Raw genomic sequence first — 19,848 nt, 5'->3', positions numbered from 1 at the left:
GAGGAGACAGGTTCAGAAATAAGCAAAGAAGAAGTAATGCAAGCGGTGAAGTCTACAAAGAATAGCAAGGCTCTAGGACCAGACGAGCTACCAGCGGATATACTAAAGTTGATAGACGAACATCGAATCCACTTGTTAGTAGACTTATTTAACAAGATTTATGAAAACAGTATAATTCCTGAAGAATGGCTAAGATCAAAGTTTGTCCCTCTTCCCAAGAAGGCACAAGGCTAAGAAGTGCAGTGATCATCGCACTATCAGTCTGATGAGCCACACCTTAAAAATATCCCTGAAAATAATTCACAATAGAATTTACAGAAAATTGGAAGAAGATATCGGAGAAACTCAGTTTGGATTTCGGGAGGGATATGGAACTCGCGAAGCATTATTTGCCTTTAACATCTTGAGACAGAGGTGTTTGGATGTGAATCAAGATGTATTTGCTTGTTTCATTGATTACAACAAGGCGTTTGATAACGTCAAGCATGACCATATTTTAGAGATCTTGAAAGCTAAACAGTTAGACACTCGCGATATAAGAATAATATCTACTCTGTGTTATAATCAGAAAGCAGTCGCACGCATCGAAAATAGCACAACAAATAAAATTCAAATTAAAAAAGGAGTTAGACAAGGATGTGTGCTGTCACCAATGCGATTTAATCTCTATTCGGAAGAAATTATGAAGAAAGCATTGGAGGAAGAAGAGATTGGGATAAAAGTTAACGGCCGACTAATTAATAATATTAGATACGGAGATGATACGGTTTTAATGGCGGAGACAGTAGAAGACCTGCAAGCCATTTTAAACAAGGTAGTCACAGCTAGTGAAGAGAAAGGGCAGTGACAATGAACGTCAAGAAGATGAAATTCACGATTATTTCAAAAAAAAAACAAAGATTGAATGCAAACCTGTACATTCACAATAACGAAATCGAACGGGTGCACAAATATAAATATTTGTAAACAAGCGTTAATAACAACAATGACATCACAGAAAAAATAAAAACTAGAATTGGAAAGGCTCGAGCTACTTTTGGTAATATGAAGGACATTCTGGGAAGTCATGACAATAACTTAAACCTAAAAATGAGATTCTGGAGATGGAATATTTTGGTCATGTGATGAGAGGGAAAAAGTACCGATTGCTCCAGTTAATTATCCAAGGAAAGATTCAGGGCAAACGAATCGTGGGGAGCAGACGTATATCTTGGCTGCGCAATTTAAGAGACTGGTTCCAGTGCACATCTAACCAATTATTTAGAGCAACAGCTTCAAAGATACGAATAGCGATGATGATTGCCAAACTCCATAGCGGAGAGGGCACTTGAAGAAGAAACAGACATGTATTAGACATGTCTTTCACTCACTGAAAAAATCTTAAAAGAAACGACACCATCGGTGAAGCAATCCCTTATGACCTCTAAAAGAATTCACAGGCTCAGATTGAAAGCCTCTTTTGCATTATTGAAGGAATCTAAGCCAGCAGACAGCTATATGTACATAACTTTATAATCGTAGTAGAACATTCTAAAGCCCCATTAACGAAGAAAAATTGATTAAGCTCTGTATTATCAGAAGATGAGTAATCAAGTGGCTATAGCAATGTATCACAGGCTGTCTAATACTGATTTAAAAGATATCAGTGTCGTAAGATTAATGTGTGACGGATATGGAGGCCAGAATAAGAACCAAATAATTTTATCCATGGCAAGTTGCTGGCTGATAGAAGCTCCAAAAAAACATAAAATATATTGAAATAGTGTATCACGCTCGAAGGCATTCATTCTTGCCGTCAGATAGAATGAACGTGTTTGGGACGATCGAGAAAAAACTTTAAAATATGAAGGTTATTCCGTCACCTGAGGACTATTTTAAAATAATATCTTAAAATACAACTTTGCAGCGCCCCAATATGGATTTCAAGTTCAATGATTGGAAAGCCGAAGCATTGTCTACATTCAAAGGACTGCAGAGTTGACACTTTCAAATATCGAAAATAAAAAGGATTTGTTTGGCAAGATCAAGAAAACACATGAAATAGGAGTCGAAAACTTGGCCAACATAAGCAAAGAGAAATTGAAGGATGTAAGGAAGCTACTGGTAAGTCACCACTGCGAAGAATGGCAAAATGATCCGAAACTGGCTTATTTCAAAAATGTCCTACATTACGAAAATATTCCAAGCGTCCCTGAAGAAGACGACGTTTATTGCGAACCATTCGATAATGACAACGACGAAGAAGTCTTAAAAGTATAGAATTTTGGTACTATTAATTATTTTAATGTGTTAAGTACTGTTAATAAACATTTGTGTTTTTACTACAAAATAACCAATCTCCTGGTCTGTTCATTTCAAAATAGCTAATATTCACTTTCGCCCAGTCTGGTTAAAAAAAAGGTGGAAAAATGTTTCGCAGATATCTGAAGCTTTTAAGACATAGGTGGGGGATACTAGATGATGAATAGATGAAAAGATGCTCCTAGTTTTACCTTGCGTTTTTTTTAAGCAATAATTTATCGTCACAATTTGATTTTTTGTCTATAAATTTTTTCCCTTATATTTTAAATAAACAATATTTATGTCTTTTTTATGTCAAGAATAGCTTTATTTTCTGGTTTTTTTAATTAAAATTGATAAATAATTTACAGAGATATTTGCAAAAAAGAAGTTTTTTGCACTAATTTATAAATTTTATTAATTTTTTTATTAACAAAATAAAATGGTATTAATACATTTAAACATCAAGGAATTACCATCTTTTAGATTTGTGCAAAATTTCCCCCCGATCAGTCAAATATTTTATAAGTTATTTAATTTGTTTATCCCTGAGGCTAATTATTTAAACTATTGAGCTTGCCGTATGCATGATGCTAGACACATTCAGCAAATTTCATAGGATTCTTTAACACTTAGACTATCTCAGAAGTTAAATGCATATTGAGTTTTCATCGAAATTATTTAATACATAATTTTCACCCCCCGTAAATCTCGGAAAATCCCGGAAAATCCACATGTGTTTTTTCATAGTATATCAATGATGTAATAATACTTATATATTTTATAAATTAAATTTCAGGTAATTTTTTACACATTATATTATTATATTCCTTATATTAATTATAAATGTTTGTATTTTTATAATTAACAATATTGATTTTTATTCTACTTTTCTTACAAATATGATATACAATATTAATCTAATCTGCCTTACTGCTTTGATAAAATAAGTCGATTTTTTCATCACTTGCCTTATTAAATTTTGCAATGTTTATTGAACTTTACTTTTTTTATTTCCTTTACATACATTGGTTTAAAAGTTAAAATTTGGTTCATTTATTGGACTTTACTGTCAGGTCTGAACCTTTTTGTTGCAGGTTGTTTGTCTTTACTTTTTAAGTCAGTCTTTCCATACATTAACATATTAATGGGCGATCTTAATGCCAAGGTGGGTCTAGGTAAGGTAGGAGAACAAGTAGGAAAATATGGGCTTGGAAACAGAATTGACAGAGGAGATCGATTGATTCAATTTTGCCAAAGTGAAGACTTCGTAATAACAAATACCTTTTTCAAATTACCTCCTCGACGGTTATATACATGGACATCTCCACAACATACCAAAGAAAAAATAGTGAGAAATCAAATAGACTACATTATGATAGCAAGGAGGTATCATAATGCTGTTAAATGTACTAAGACGTACCCAGGAGCTGATAAAGGCTCAGATCATAACCCGGTAGTTACTGTGATAGAGGCGAGACCAAAAAAGATTAGAAGACCACACAGAAAGGCACTTGATTTAAATAAACTTAGAAACAAAAATATACGACAAGAAACAGGAGAAGAAATAAATGAAAACCTCCGTTCAGTGCAGCAACAAATTAACGGTACAAACAACGTTAACCAAAAATTAAAGTACATAAATACAGCTATACAAACAGCAGGAAAGAAACATCTTACAAAAACAACAACAAAGAATAATGGGTGGATGACACAAGATATACTAGACTTGATGGAACAAGGAAGAAAGATGAAGAATTACCCAGACAAATACAAAGAAATAAATAAACACATAAAAAAGAGAATAAAAGAAGCCAAAGAGGAGTGGATGAAAGAACAATGTGAAGAAATGGAAACCTATGAGAAAAAGTACGATGCGTTCAATATGCACAAAAAAGTAAAAGAGATAACCGGAAGCACAAAGAAATGCCAAATAGGTAAACTTAAGGACAAAGATGGAAATCTTATTGTAGATCTAGAGAATAAAATAAAAAGATGGACGGAATACCTGAATGAATTATTTGAAGACGATAGAAACAACTTAACTCAGATAATCAATGCAACTGGGCCAGACATATTGAAAGAAGAAGTAGAATACGCAATAAGAAACGCTAAAAATGGAAAAGCAAATGGACCTGATGAAATTCCTACAGAACTGTTGAAGCTTTTGAATGATAAATCCGTAACCATAATATTAAATTTTGCAGCGAGGAGCTAAAACAGTTCCCCTCCACTTTCCTATGTCGATCTTTCGAAAGTAACTTAGTTTCGAAAGGTTTTAAGTTTCGAAAAATTGAATGAATTTTATAGCTATAAAATTCAATATAAAGTTTAGATTTTCATTCAAAATTTATGCAAATCATACTTCTTAATGTTTATAAACAAACGAGATATAATTAACAAAAAAATTGTCGCTACCTTCGTTCCTATTGTTCATAGAAGGTTTTTTTTTTTTTATTAAATGTGAGCAAACTCTGACTATAAATTATTGTTTAAAAAAAACGCAAGGTAAAAATAGGAGTATCTTTTTATCTATTCGTCATCTACTAACCCCCACCTATGTCTTAAAAGCTTCAGATATCTGCGAAACATTTTGCCGTGAAATTGATGATTTTTGTAAAACCAGACTGGGCTACTTGTTAGTTGCAAAGTAACTGGGATATACAATCCCAGTTAGTTACAATCTCCAAATATTTTTCTTTAATTATAAGAGTATTTCAATAACAATCAAGAAACTAGCAACGAAAAACTAATTTTGAGTGAAAAGCTAACCTTTGAACTAATTCAAAGGTTATGGATAATGAGTTTTGTATCTCCAGGTTTTACAAATATATTCACGGTAAAAAATTACGATTTACGGCAATTTTACCAGGGTAAAGATTGGTTGCTTTGCAAATAGGGGTCTCATATATACTATAAGTAAGTATAATAATTTTAGTATTAATAACATACCCTCCAATTTGGTTTTACGGTGATTGACCAAAGACAGTCGATTGGCATATCGTTGTCAATAAAAAAATTCATAGTATCATTGTCAATGTCACTTCTTCCAAACTCCCCTTCGACTTCGTTTATATGCTCCATAACGCACGGTCTTGCTTCTGGTGTTTTAGCTAAAATAAATAACAACATTTTTAGATGTTCAGTTTTAGTACCTACTTTGTTAGTCCAGTTACAAAATCAAAAATTACCCCCGAACTTTTTAAAACTAGCATAGATTTACTTAAATTTTGACAAAAGTTGTAAAATAACTTATAAGTTATACAGTGCCGATATTTGCTTTTACAAAAAAGTTTTGACAAAAAAGTCAAAGGTTTTATTGACTGATTCTTATAGTAAGTACTTTTTACACTGAATCCGAAAGGGATAATAGTTTTTTCTATCACGTATGGTTTTTTGGTGACGGTCACATATAAATACCATATTTTTTACCTATTTACATCTGTATGGATATGGGTTTACTACACTAAAAAGTGGTTATGAGGGATTTTCTTGAGTATTTTGCTCCTGGGGTATCTCTTTAAATATCCAACAGTAGTCAGCCAGCATTCCTAAGCTCTATTTTTCTTGATATCGTTTTTCCGTACTTGAAATATTCTGATGGAAACGTTCTCCATATTAATTACTCACATCTCCAACATTTTATAGGAAAAAGTTGGAATGGATATAAAGGAAATAGATTTTATGAGACATGTTGTAGCTCTAATCACTGTAGGCTTTCAGTACGTTTTTGACATATTCCTTATAGTAGTCATCTTCATAGTTTTCCAAGAAGTTTTTAATTACATTTTTAAAATAGGTCTATGTTCTTTTAAGGTATTAACTCTGCTTTTAAAATTAATATATTCTATCAAACTGAGTACAAATCACACAGCAATTAGACAGAAAATTACAAGACAAGGTGAGCAAATTGAATGGTCCACTTTTATATATGATTTTAACGATAATAAAGAATTGATTAATACAGCATTGTTTGAACAATTATAAGCTTATTTATCACCGTTAAGAAAAGGGATAAAATTGTATAGGAAACTTGCGTTCGAGTGTTGCTGGGCACATCTGTGGTAAATGCATATACTTTATATAAGAATATATCCAAAGGTAAATTATCTATTATCTTATTTAAATAGCAAATAGTTGAGAGCATATTGACTATCATCAAACAACCAACCGTCATTAATGATGATCAACACATTCTTAACACCGTCGTAGATGTGTTACATGATACGAAAAAGTAAGTCGGAAGGTCGAAAAAAGGCGCAGTTGCAGACTCCAAAGTGTAGGAATTCTTCTAAAAAATGCGTAAAGTTTCATTGCTTAAAATGTTTCTTTAAAGTTTATAAATATCATTAATTATGTAGATAGTTTTATACTTTGTTAATAAGAATGTAGCTTAGAAAGCCAACATGTTGGGTCACGGAGCTTGGGCGGCTCTTTCGTTGTTGAAGTGTATGTTGGTTCACATGGCGTTTAACGCATTGTTGGCATAAAAAAAATGGTTTTCGTTTACGGGAAATTTTACGAAAATTTGAAACTAATCCTTTAAATGTGTTAAGAGTTTGCAGGAGGAGGTCCAATGTTGAGATTTATCAGTGTCATTGAGAATTTGAACGTCCTAGAATATTACAAGGCCGTGATTTCCGCTATGTTGGACTAATTGCTCTTATAAATAGACGGGATAGTGTACATCAAGTAAGAGATTATTTAATTGCAGCTACAGGAAGGGTAGTCTTAAGAAGAACAGTTAATCAAAGATTACTTGGATCCCTATATAGGGATATATATATAAATATATATTCCCTATATGTATATATATATATATATATATATATATATATATATATATATATATATATATAGGGAACATGAAATGAAATGTCGATAGCAATTAAACTATAATAATAATAGTAATAATAGTCTCCCGTTTTATACCGCTGTCGCGGCTTTGGGAGTATAGCAGGGTAGTCTGCTATATCTAGGGCCTACGGGATACACGGAAGGTAACATGGCCAGTGCTACGCTTCAACCGTCTATTATTACCCCTGGTTTTACCCAAGGTACTCATTTTTATTCAGGCTGAGTCGACCTGGGGCCTATAGACATTTTTAAAATGTCTAGATGTTCTTGCCGGCGGTGGGATTCGAACCCCGGACCACCGGCTTGCGAGTCAAGCATCCTACCCTTGCGCTACGCAGGCCCATTAAACTATACCCAAGATTAATCAAGCCATTCAGAGCGATGCTGGGAATATTTATATTCCACTATGCATCAACAATTAACACTTATATATTACCATCATTTTTACTCATTTCGTCGAGTAAGGGCGATAATAAAATAAATATACGTAGACGGTTGCGTTTGGAATTAATTTGAGTCTCTTACCATTCTCTAACACGTGTTTCTGGGTCTACCCGTCATCAGAGAGACTTAACATCTTCCCTCACTAGAGGTCACTAGTAACATACTCTGGTAATTATTTTTCCTATAATTGCCATATTGGTCGCTGAGTCCAATTCCAGAAACACATTTTAGAGAATGGAAAGAGACTCAAATTAAAATCCAAACGCAACCTTGTAGAATTAAACGGACATTTATCCAATAAATTAGGATGGCGATCTTTCTACCATTTAGAGCGTACTAAGTCATGTAATTACTTTCAAATCGAAGGACCACCTACTGACGTGGGAAATAAGGATACAAGCAGTTCAAACAATACGTAGTTTATTAATTAAAGATTTAAGTTAATATCTAGCCAAAGTTTTAGCGCAAGTTCTTTTATTAAAACCGCCGTTCACTGTCCACCTTACCCTAGCGAAATAATCACAAGCACTGATACTGATTATAATGTTACTAATATCTATCACTTCAACTAAGGACGTTTTCTTCAATATGAATATACTTGAATAATAATGCGTTCAGCTTTTAACTATAAGCTATGTAATAATAACCCAAATGTGAGAGTTAAAACTCTAAACAAGAAGCGACCAGCTCAGCTGGGAGACAATTTTATACTGAAATACTTAAAATTCTTATGGCAATGCCTGACTATTGCACGGGATTTACGGGGGACGGAGAACAACTTCGATATTTCTATACAAAGGTAGGTAAAATCCACCTTTTGAATTCTTTTAGAGAAAGAAATTTTGGAAATTGGTCGGAGAAAGTTAATCTGTGGGTAAAAATATCTTTTGAATACATTTTCGGCTTTCATGAAAATTTTCTGGAGAATTTACCTAGGTAGAATTTAAGACGTGTAAGTTAATTGCTACCAGTGGCGTAGCAATACTTGGATATATTTTTTACAAAAATTTATCCATACTGAGAGGCGCGCGGCTAGGTGAAGTATAACTTCAGCCAGAAATATCCTAAACTTACTTCTCAAGTACAACTACAGTGCTACAGAAGGCTATCGGCTTGAGGCAATGGAAGAGGAATCAGGTTAGTGTTAGGGTAAATATATTCTCCATCAGCAGTACGGACAAGGATAATTCTAACTTTTCCATCCTTGCTGCTAAAAAAGCGTTAGGAGATAACTCACTAACCAACTCTAAATGATGGCTTTTGTAACCATGCAAACGAAAATTGCAAAATAGCATTTAAGCTTTTGCGGCTTTCGTAATCTAGAAGCCGTAATAAACCGAGGACCTGCAAAATCTACACCTTTAGTGTAAAAAGCGCGCGAGATTCTGACTCTATTCCATGGGAGTAGAGACATAAGTTGTGATGCGGTTTGTGCATTGAATCTATAACATGTAATGCATTTTTTGATAATGCGTTTAACATATTTGACCCCACTTAAAGGCTAGTATCGTAGGCGCAGATTGCCTAACAAATTTTGAGGACCAGTGTGTCCTAGTCTACAATGTTCCTTTTTAATAAGCAAAGAAACAACATGATTATTTGCGGGCAACAATATAGGGAATTTATTATTGAAGTCTATATCTGCATTTTGCAAGCGCCCTCTAATACGAATAATTTCAGAGGAGTCTAAAAAAGAATTAAGAGTTTTTTGTCCACGACGAGTTCTTTTTCTAATAAGCGGGCTATATTGGTTGTAAATATTTGTTGCTGAATAGCTTTAATGATGAAATCATGAGCGTTCAAAATTTCTTTACGTGTCAAAGTACCCTTAATTTTTTTATTACTATGTTTCATATTATGTACAAACCTAAATAGCTAAGCGACTGCGTTTTGTAATTTTGAAAAGTTAGAAAATCTTTCAAACATAGGTATTCAATTATTTAGTGAGCGATTAACAACTATCACAAAAATGTATTTTGGGATTTAGCAAAAACTTAGGTCCCTGAAACCAAAAAGAAAATGTTTTTTGATTAAATCCACCGCGGGACAAGAGATCCGTAGGATTTAATTGTGATTTAATATGTCTCCACTTTAGGATTTTACCAAGATTCTGAATATTCGCCACTCTATTCGAAACAAACGTATTATAATTATTAGCGGGATGTTTAATCCAGCTGAGAGCAATTTGTGGATCTGACCATGCTTTTATTGAATTAACATTATGGGTATTATTTTTTAGTACATATGGGCAAGCGGCAGCGGTTGTTTATCTGCAACATACTAGCGGAACTTGCATCTTCATCTAAAATCCTTAAGCATATTATTTACTGTTATGTCACTACCTTCAAGCAATGTTGTAAACACTTTTCTACAAAATTAATCAAAACAGTATTCAGTATTCAGTATTCTACATTATTCAGGGATTGAAACAGCGTTCTGACATAGTAGCAGTAAAGTATCTGGGGCTGTTCCGTTCACACTAAAAGCCCAACCAATGCACTTATTTCATCAACATCTGAAGAAACGCAATGTTTCTAGTAAGTCTAATTATTTGAAAAGTCTTATTGGTGCAATCTGTACTATACAGAATTATTTTATTAAAAAATAAATTTTTTCAACAATTCAATACTGTTTTGACTTCTTTGGCAACACCTTCAATACCTGGAAACTGTGTGAAACACTATTTTGAGGTCTGGTTTTTCTAACTTTATTTCGATTTTTATGCGCGAATCATTTAGAAACATCTTTTACTAGTATATATAATATGGACAACTTCTGTCAAATTTTCCTAAATTTTGAAAAATATTACCCACATTTGATTGTGTACATGCAGAGCTTGGTACAATCTATTTTTAAACTTTGTTACTTAAGCGGCTTCTAAAAATTCTGTGTCCGATTGATCGATTTCATCTTGTTGCAAGTCGTCTTCTACACACAAAAGTGGCATTTTTCTCAAAATTTCAAATATTTTCTGTTATTTTAAAACAATTTTTTTAAGAATTTTAAAACAGGTAATTTTAAGACGATTTAATTCAATTCACCTAGTCTGAAAATGCTTCGTAATGGAGCTAGAGCTCTTTGAAGACTGCGTCTTATAGGTGTTTTTTTTAATAACTGCAGAACCCTTCTATTTAGAAAAATGAAAACTCGAGAGTTGAATCGAGTCCATCAATTGCAAATTTCTAGCACCGTTCATAGGCGTCTGTTTTGGGTAGGTTAACGGGTATTTTAACGCATAACTTTTTTGTCTGTAACTTTAAGGCATTTGTGATACTAGATTATTGAATTTTCAGATGTTCTAGTACAGAAACGTACTCTTACTTTAAGTCTGTAGGATAGACATTTTTCTAGAAAAATCGATTTGAAATTTTTTTAAGCAGGAAAATCAACTTGTAGCTGTGCTTTTACCTTTGTAAAATGAGAATATATAAATTTTTGTTGTGTAAGATGTTTCTTGCGGAAGATTTTGAAATTGTGGGATACATGACAGATAGTCTTCGAATGCTGATTTCTAAATTTGCATAAACTTCTATTAAAGTCACATCTTGATATGCTGTTACATCATTATGTCGCTATGCTTCATTATTTTTTGGAAACACTGAACTTGTTTCTCTTAATCGAAAAATTTTTTAGCGTATCTACTGCTCGAGCGGTATACCTCATTTCACAATAAACTAAATGTATCAGCGTATTCCTTATTAGTAAAAACCATTTTTGTTGAAATGAAATTATTTTGTTTAAATGCCACAAAGTAAAAACTAAAAAAGGAACTTCACGAACTGAAAAATTGACAATTCAAAGCTTACTAGTGCAAAAAATATTAATTTAACTTTCATGACGAAAAAACGAAAAATTTTCAAATCGATTTTTCTCGAAAACTGTGTATCCTACCGACTTAAAGTAGGAGTATCTTTTAGTACTAGAATATCAAAAAATTTAATAATCTAGTATCACAAATGCTTAAAAGTTACAGATAAAAAAGTTAGGCGTAAAATACCCGTTAATCTACCCAAAAAGAACTAAAAATTTGCAATTAATGGAATCGATTGAACTCTACGGGACAAATAATCGTTTTTATTTTTCTAAATAGAAGCGTTCTGAAGGTATTACAAAAAAACTGATTACAAGCAGTCATCTTCAAAGAGCCTGAGGAAGTATTTTCGGACTATGTAATATGGGCTAAATTGTTTTAAAATTATCTGAGGAATCTCCAGTCATCGTTTGTCAAGAGAGTTTCTGTAAAGTAAATTGTAAAGCGGTAATGAATAATTTTCTTTGGGTGCTAAATAGGGAGTGATTTTCACGATGTTTTACCAAAAAAAATGGACCAACTTTATTTTGAGCTTAACTTGCTTAGTTTTTATGCCAGAAAATAAAAAAAAACAAAAAATTTTTGAACACTTTTAAAAAGTTTTGATGAACTTTCCCCGATAAGTTCTTCATTTTTCGGTTAGTTTACGTTGAAGTATTCGATTTGAAATTTGACAAATAGGAATCTACTTTTCATGAGCTACAACTCTGCGTCTACTGGGTCTACAGACATCACAAGTACACCATTTTTGTTTTGTTTTTTATTAAGCTATATTTTTGCTAAGAATATATTTTTTGATAAATACTTACTTTTTGAGTTATTTGTAAAAAATCATCTGAAAAGGTAGTTTTTATTTTGGAAAATTAACATTTTTATTTGCAATTAACTCAAAAAGTATCGAGTTTTTGTCAATAGTTTTTTAACTTTTTGTTTTTTTGAGTAAAAAACTGAAAGTTGCTTAGAATTAGTCAATTTATTCATTTCGCGACTTATTCTAAACGTATGGTTTTTAACCTCCTGAGATGGTGTGGCTTTCAGCCCCAAGTAAAAGCAAACCTAGGCTAAAGTTCAAAAGTAAAGTAGAGGGTAAGAGGAACCTAAATTCAAATTTTCAAGAAAAACCCATCGTGACGAGGAAAATTACATTCCAAAATGATCATTTACTGGAGTAGTAAGAGTTTTTACTTACTCGCGAAAAACAATAAAAAACATGTATTTTGGGCATATTTAATTACGAATACCAAAAAAAAATTGTATATTAATTATGTACCTATCTATTTCTGAGTTACATAGGTTCTGGGTGGCATTCATCGCAAAAGGTAAAGAATATATCGGTACATAACTTTTGTTATTTGAGTTAATTTCCAAGGACTATCCATGATACACAAATACCGGTATGCGATTACGCACGCTAGCTCTATCTCTCTTGCACTGTGTGACGTCACGTGCGAAGCAAAGATTCTATTAGAACACTAACGCTTGCCCTGTTAGTCGCTTAATATCAAATATATAGGCAACCAAATATAAAGCATGAATATTTGGCATTTTATATATTATAAAATGTGTAGTTTACAATATTTTTATTTTTTCTTGGGTATAGGTTTTCTGCTTATTGAAAAATAAAAAAAAATTTCGGCGTTTTGCTACATAAAGCGTGTATATTTATATTAATGTAGGAATATAATAATGTTTTTCTTAGTATTTCCAAAATCGTGTATTTTGAACAAACTATATAGAATGGTTAAATATTAAAAACATTTTCTGAATCACTTAATTAACATTTAAAATTAGAGAAAATTGTTTTAAAGGATTGTGCTACAAAATATCTTCGGCCTTTGACTTGCATTTTCCAACATAAGCTCATTCATTTAGCTCATTCATTAGCATTTAGTATTGAATCCGCCCGACAATTCATAATAAATATTTATTCAATATTTCTACATTATTAAAATTTATTTCTTAAAGGTAACAAACTTTGACATATTTTTATCGAGTTTTCTTTAATAGTTACTGAAACTAATCTGTCTGTACATTTCTTTTAATCTTATATATTATGTGCGTGTCCTACTGAGACATAGGAGTACCTCAAATGGTATCGTGATATTATCAAGCTAAGCTAAAGTTTTCTGTGCCAGCAGTTGAAAAATTTTAGGTTTTTTTTATAAAGAGCTTCCATGGATTGTACAATACAATGATTCGATTGTTAGTGTAGATTCTCACAATTCTTTGTTTGGGTACAAAAGAGAACCTCTAGAGACTGTCTGTAGTCAATCTGGTTCCATATATGGAGACATAAGGGCTCGGGTTTAAAAAATGGTATGTGACATTTTTTAAATGTTAAAGGAGACACTCATGTTTTACACATACCATTATTTACGCAAATTCGATGTCACTTAGCTGCCATTTGCAACTTATTTACAGCGCCATCTGTTAAACTAGTAACAAAATATCAACAGATGTTTAGAACTGCATATACCATTGTTGTCATGCAAAAACTTAATTTCAACAACTTTGTCAGATACCATTATTTACACCCGAGCCCTTCAATGTCTCATAAGTTTTTGTAGGGTTTCCTAAACTATACTTATGTTTGAATTTGTATGCAAAAAACGCAGTAACATACTTTAAAGAGTCCCGATGAATTTTTTCCTTCACCTTATAATTGTCTGCGACTTTCAAAACGTCATCGTCAATTATATGATGCTCTTCCAAGTAGTGAGCTTGTATTTTGCTTGTAGGTAAGAAAGTAACTCTTTCAGATATCTATTAGTAAGCAATATCCCTTTTTGAAATGAAATAAGTAATTTATGTTTACCAACTTGCATTTAATTGACCATTTCTGACATTTCATCCAGTAGACGTAACTGCTTATCTAAATCTGTACCATATGCATTTCGTGTTGGAAAATTGGCAACGAACTTACATCGAGAATTTAATAGATCAAACCAATCATTCTTTCCAGTAACTATCTTTTGGCATGGCATAAGTCCATTGTCTCCAGTATAACTAATAGCTTTTGCTACAGAATTTGACAATAATGGAACTGCAGGTCTCACTCTTTGCCTCATAGAGCCTTTTATACAGAGATAATGTAGTGTCAATTTATGCGCAATTGTAAGTTCTAAAGTTGATATATTTAATAGCGCTTCAAAATAAACCTTGTTGATTATTTTATTGTCAATAATAAAACCATGATCAATAACATTATTTCGGGTAAGTGTAATCAAATGTGGAGGATCTGCAAAAACAAAAATATTTTAAGATTTATCTCAGGGGTGATTAATTTGTAAAAATAATTCATCTACCGCATGATGCACAAATACATCTACCGGGACAGGGAATCCTACATCTAGAACACCGTAGCACCCTGTACTGTTGCTTCGCAGGTGACGTCATGCACGTCGGAGATTCTATTCCTTGAGTAGCATATCGGTATTTATGTATGGCGATCAAAATTTCAAGTCAATCGTTGGTTTTTAAAAGAACACTTAGCGGAAATTGTTCAGTCACTGGACTATATATGTGTAATGGTTCATTAATTACCTTCATGAGTATATAAATGAACTTTTAGATAATCTTAAGTATATTATTTCTTCTAGTTTAAGAAAATCTATACAAAGTTTAAAGAAAGTAAAATATTTAGGTTAAAGTTTGTGAAATATTTAACATATAAGTCGTAGAAAACTTTATACTTTAATTTGTTATCGGAGATGCGGTGAAATTAAAGTCTTCCTTAAAATTAACGTTTCTCGACAGCTTATGGTCATTGACACGGGTACAGTTTACAACATTATACATATTTTATATAGGTACAAGAATTTGATATGAACATTTTTTTTAAATAAATAATACGACCAGCAGTCGCGTATGGAAGCGAAACATGGACGCTAACAAAAAGAGAAATAAATAAATTGCTGGTGTGGGAACGTAAAATTCTTCGAATGATATATGGCCCTTGCAGAGACAGCGTGACAAACGAATGGAGGGGCAGATACAATAACGAGCTAGAGTCTCTATTCGGAAAAGAAAATCTAGTCAGATATATAAAGGCCAATAGACTCAGATGGGCAGGGCATGTGATACGCAGTAACGATAATCGCCTTATTAACAATGTGTTTTGAGAAAGGCCAGAAGGAAGAAGGTCTGTAGGGCGGCCTAGAAAAAGGTGGCAAGATGCAGTCAAAGAAGATCTAGAGAAAATGGGAGTGCGACAATGGGAATTACTGACACAGGACCGACAAACATGGAAGGCAATAGCGAGGCAAAGACTCACGAAGAGTTGTAGGGCCATTGATGATGATGATGATTTTTTTTAAAGGTTAAAACAATAAAGCTTATCACTGTGCACTGTTTATATTAGCTGAATTAAACTTTTAAAAATCTAAGAACACTGTCAAAACGGTTTGGAACACTGAGAATATCTTTTAGATTTCCCTTTAGGCTGTGCTTGTTTCTGGAAGAATCATACTGGCAGCAGTCTACTATCACGTGTTTGATGGAAAGGAGGCTATTACAGTAGTGGCATACTGGAGGGTTTTCTGATGCCATAAGGTATCCATATGTGAGACGTGTATGCCCTATTCGTAGTCGGTGAATAACTGATTTTTCTTTCCTGTTCATAGAGGAGATATTGACGCAAGATAAGTTGGGTTGAACGTCATGCAGCTTAGTTTGTATTTTACTCCACAGGTCCGCCCATGACTTGAGGATTTTTTGTTTTATCTATTTTAAGATCCGTATGGATTTAGACCTCTTTGAAGGCTATGTTAGAAGAACATGCTGCTTTAGCGGCTTGGTCTGCTATGCATCTTATGGAATGAATCGAGGAAAGAGAATCGCACAGAGCTTATTGTCGCCGTCAGTGTGGACACAGCGGAGCCACAACAGTCTTCATTTTTGGACGCATCGGTGTATAAAATTTCATGAAATTGTGTTAAGTTAAGGATGTTTTGGAAGGATTTTCTAAGAATTGAGTTTGGGGTTTTGTTGAATCTGCATTAATCAGTATTGAATATTGGAAGATTGTGCATCCATGGAGTTGTCTTGGGGGTATTAATAGAAGTAGTATTGGAAAGGTTAATGAAATCTAATAAAGGAGATAATATTTGTGGTAATGTGAGAGACTGATTGGATGCGTTTGCTGGGGGAGGTTCTATGGGATTGATTAGATTTATTACCGGGTTACTTGGGTTTGCTGATATTCTTACAAAGTATAAAAGTAGAAGCTGCTGCCTTCTTAGATGGAGTGGTGGCTCTGAAGATTCAACGCACACACTTTTAGCGGGGCTTGATTTGAAAGCACCGAGGCATAGTCGTAGGGATGTATTTTGAATCGTGTTAAGAGACTTTAGTAGGGAGCTACTAGATGCCATATAAAGAATACTGCCATAATCTAGTTTAGAGCTAATTAACGGAGCAGGTAAAAGTACAAAAATATCTTAGAAAAACTAAAGGAAAATTTGGTCCGGAATCGTTGTGAAGAGGATCCGTTGTTCGAAGGTATCTATCGAACATGAAATGTTCCGTGACCAAAAAACTGTCCGCTCAGCAGAGGTTTTCTTTATGGATAGGTGTCCGTTATCAGAAGTTTTACTGTGGTTAAATAAATTATCATTGAGAAAAATAAAATTGTGTTATTTGTTTTGGTCCAATTCATATGCGTCTGGGCTCGTAGTCTGTTTTTAAATCCATTGTAAGGATATTTATTGTAGAACACCTTTGATTTTATCGGTCAATATAAAAGTATATACTACATTTAGAAGCATAATTAGTGATCTTCATGCATTTATTGTACTCTTTCAAGGCATCTGCAAGTATTTGTTTCGAACATAGGTTAAATAGAGTGGCAACATTGGCAAAACTGGAAAATAATGCAAACCTGTCTAATCTTCTTAGAAATGGTTATGTTTTGACCCACCACATCAACATTTGACGTAGGCTGTTTGATTCCAATACATATTTTTAATAATCTGGATGTCCTTAGTATCTAGTCCTTAAGAATGTAATAGTTTAATAAGTTTCTCATGTTTAATGGCATTGAATACTTTTTTTATCGTCGATAAACCAGGCGTAAACATATTTTTGTTGATTCAGTTATTTTTAAAACAGAATATTGTAACGATAGCACTGCCAGTGCTTGTCGTCGGCATTCAATCTCTCTGTATGCCTGCACTCCCACCAACAACAACCTACCACTACCATCGATGGGCGCTGGCTGGTGTTACATCGAATAAGCGGTGATGCGATAAGAGCTCTTACCTGCGGTTTTTGAGTATTAAGTAAAGGTACTGAGATCAGTATCAGAGAACAGTATCTTACTAAGATACTGTTCTTTACGTTCCCTATCTGTGATTGAGTTTTAATCGATGGCTTTTGTTTCTTGTCCATATTGAGTAATGATCGATCGGCCACATCTAACCTACACTAAGTACTGATTATTCTTTCCCGGTTTCTGGGTATTCACCAATTATCGCCCTTTGCCTACCCATCCAAGTATCGCCAATATTAATTTTCGCAGGTATCAACAGCAGATCGCAGTTTCGTAGAATTTATTTACTAGGCTTCGTATGTTAATTTGATTGTACAATAATTTTTGTTATTTATTTGAATTAGCTTTTATTTAAATTAAACTAGCAGTCTACTATGTCTGGTATCTAGTAGAGCTAGCTTCACTAATTGGCGCCCAATCAAAAGTAAAATACCGCTTTATCCAGCAAAGAAAGACATAGACTCAGTAATCGGAGCCACGATAGTTACGTAGTGAATATATCGCCTGAACAAATATGACTTACATTAGATCCATTGCTAGCGTGCTCTAATTTTTTGAAGATCTCAGAAAACAGACAGAAGCCAAACTTGAATAGAAACCGAATAAGAATAGAGTAGGAACCGAATAAGAGCTGAGTAGAAATTAAACCGAATTAAAACATAAAACATAATAATAACCTAATAGGAATCGAATCCAAATACAAATCGAATAAGAACCGAAAAGAAACCGCATAGCAGCAGGCCATTTGGAAATTGCGGAAACCGTTTGCTGAATAGCGAGAAATTACTGCCGGCCTAAGATGTTTAAACAAATAGCACGCTATATTAAAAACAGTAGGAAATACCTCCAGTATAAACCGTAACAGACTCAACCAGCAGGAAAAATGCAACCATTTGTTATAGAAAAGGCATACTGTCTCAATTGACTTAATGGGACCATTGCCAAGATCTACAAATCACATTTTCTTGACAGTCATCCAAGACCGGTTTACGAAATACATTATCACCCAACCAATGACGATCACGCCAAAAAATTGTATTCTACATTTTTCCCCAAGGCGAAGGTATATGCTTGCACTCGCACTAGCGACAATTATTGTACAATATATAAATGTTAATCTTATTTGTGTTATTTATTTGAATATATATTTAAATTAAACCTGCGTTTTACTGAGTTTAGGATCTAGTAGAGCCACCCGTTATAAATTGTATTGCAGAGAGAGACTCTCCGCGTCTAAAAACCGCATCTAAAACCGAACTATGTTTTAACTGTACTGTGTTTTAATTCGATTGGTATTCTAAAAAGGATAATGCACAAGAATAGTTTAAGAGTCTGGCTCATTAAAGTTATAGGGTGACATTCACTGCATGTTTCACAACTTGATTTCTGGTAAAATGTCACAAACATGACTTTAACTATCGATATCGTACGAATAGTCCTAACATTACATTCAGCTTGAAAACCTCGTTAAAAACCTTTAAAAAATCAACTAATATTTTATCACATCCTATTCCTTTCTTTAATTTTGTTTGATTTATAGCTTTTCTCACCTTACTTTTTAATATTTTTTATGGCGATAATTTAAAAAAATATGTAAATTTTTCATGTCTGTCTTTTTCTTTGTCTACAATAGGTTTGTCATTCTCGACTTTTCATGTTATCTTTTCTTGTAAGTATAAGTAAACTTTTGATATTTTTATATGTAACAAAGCTATTTCGTTCTCACTAATATAGCCTTACCCAATTGTAAGAATTTCATATGTAGAGTATGAAGGTTACATGTTGAATAAATGTATAGTTAGCTTCGGAGTTCCTCAAGGCTCTAACTCTGAAATGGAACTAGACGATTGTATTTTGTTTTTAATTCGAGCTCCTCCCTCGTTCTAAAAGTAATTCAAATTATTCAATTCTCATCAGGAATACTTGTGCTAGATCAAACTGAAATTAACTGCAATCTATATGACTAGCAGTGACCTCTATACGAAGCAACAAGAAGTCAGAAGAAGACTTCTCTTCAATGGCGAATTAGGTGAACTGCAAATTCAAGCTTACTAAAAGCTATTGGACAATAATCACTTAACACATTTTGTACAGCTCAAAAAGACAAAAAACGACAAACATTTTTGTTTAAGGTTACCAAAATAGGTGGCGCTTTTTGCGGCTACCACTGGAGAAGTGAAAATAGTGA

General features: G+C 33.3%; 1 protein-coding gene across 1 annotated transcript in view; it reads right to left on the bottom strand.

Annotated features, from left to right (window-relative positions):
* Nucleotides 1-19,848, bottom strand: part of Neto (Neuropilin and tolloid-like) — a 1,182,027-nt gene that overhangs the window by 359,526 nt on the left and 802,653 nt on the right. The window contains exon 6 of the mRNA XM_072533253.1: nucleotides 5,233-5,393. Coding sequence (XP_072389354.1) covers nucleotides 5,233-5,393 — 161 coding nt within the window. The remainder of the gene's footprint in view (nucleotides 1-5,232; nucleotides 5,394-19,848) is intronic.

The sequence above is a fragment of the Diabrotica undecimpunctata genome, chromosome 5, assembly GCF_040954645.1.
Source record: "Diabrotica undecimpunctata isolate CICGRU chromosome 5, icDiaUnde3, whole genome shotgun sequence".
Lineage (NCBI taxonomy): Eukaryota > Metazoa > Arthropoda > Insecta > Coleoptera > Chrysomelidae > Diabrotica > Diabrotica undecimpunctata.
Note: the sequence above shows the minus strand (reverse complement) of the source record. Positions and strands in the feature narration are given on the sequence as shown.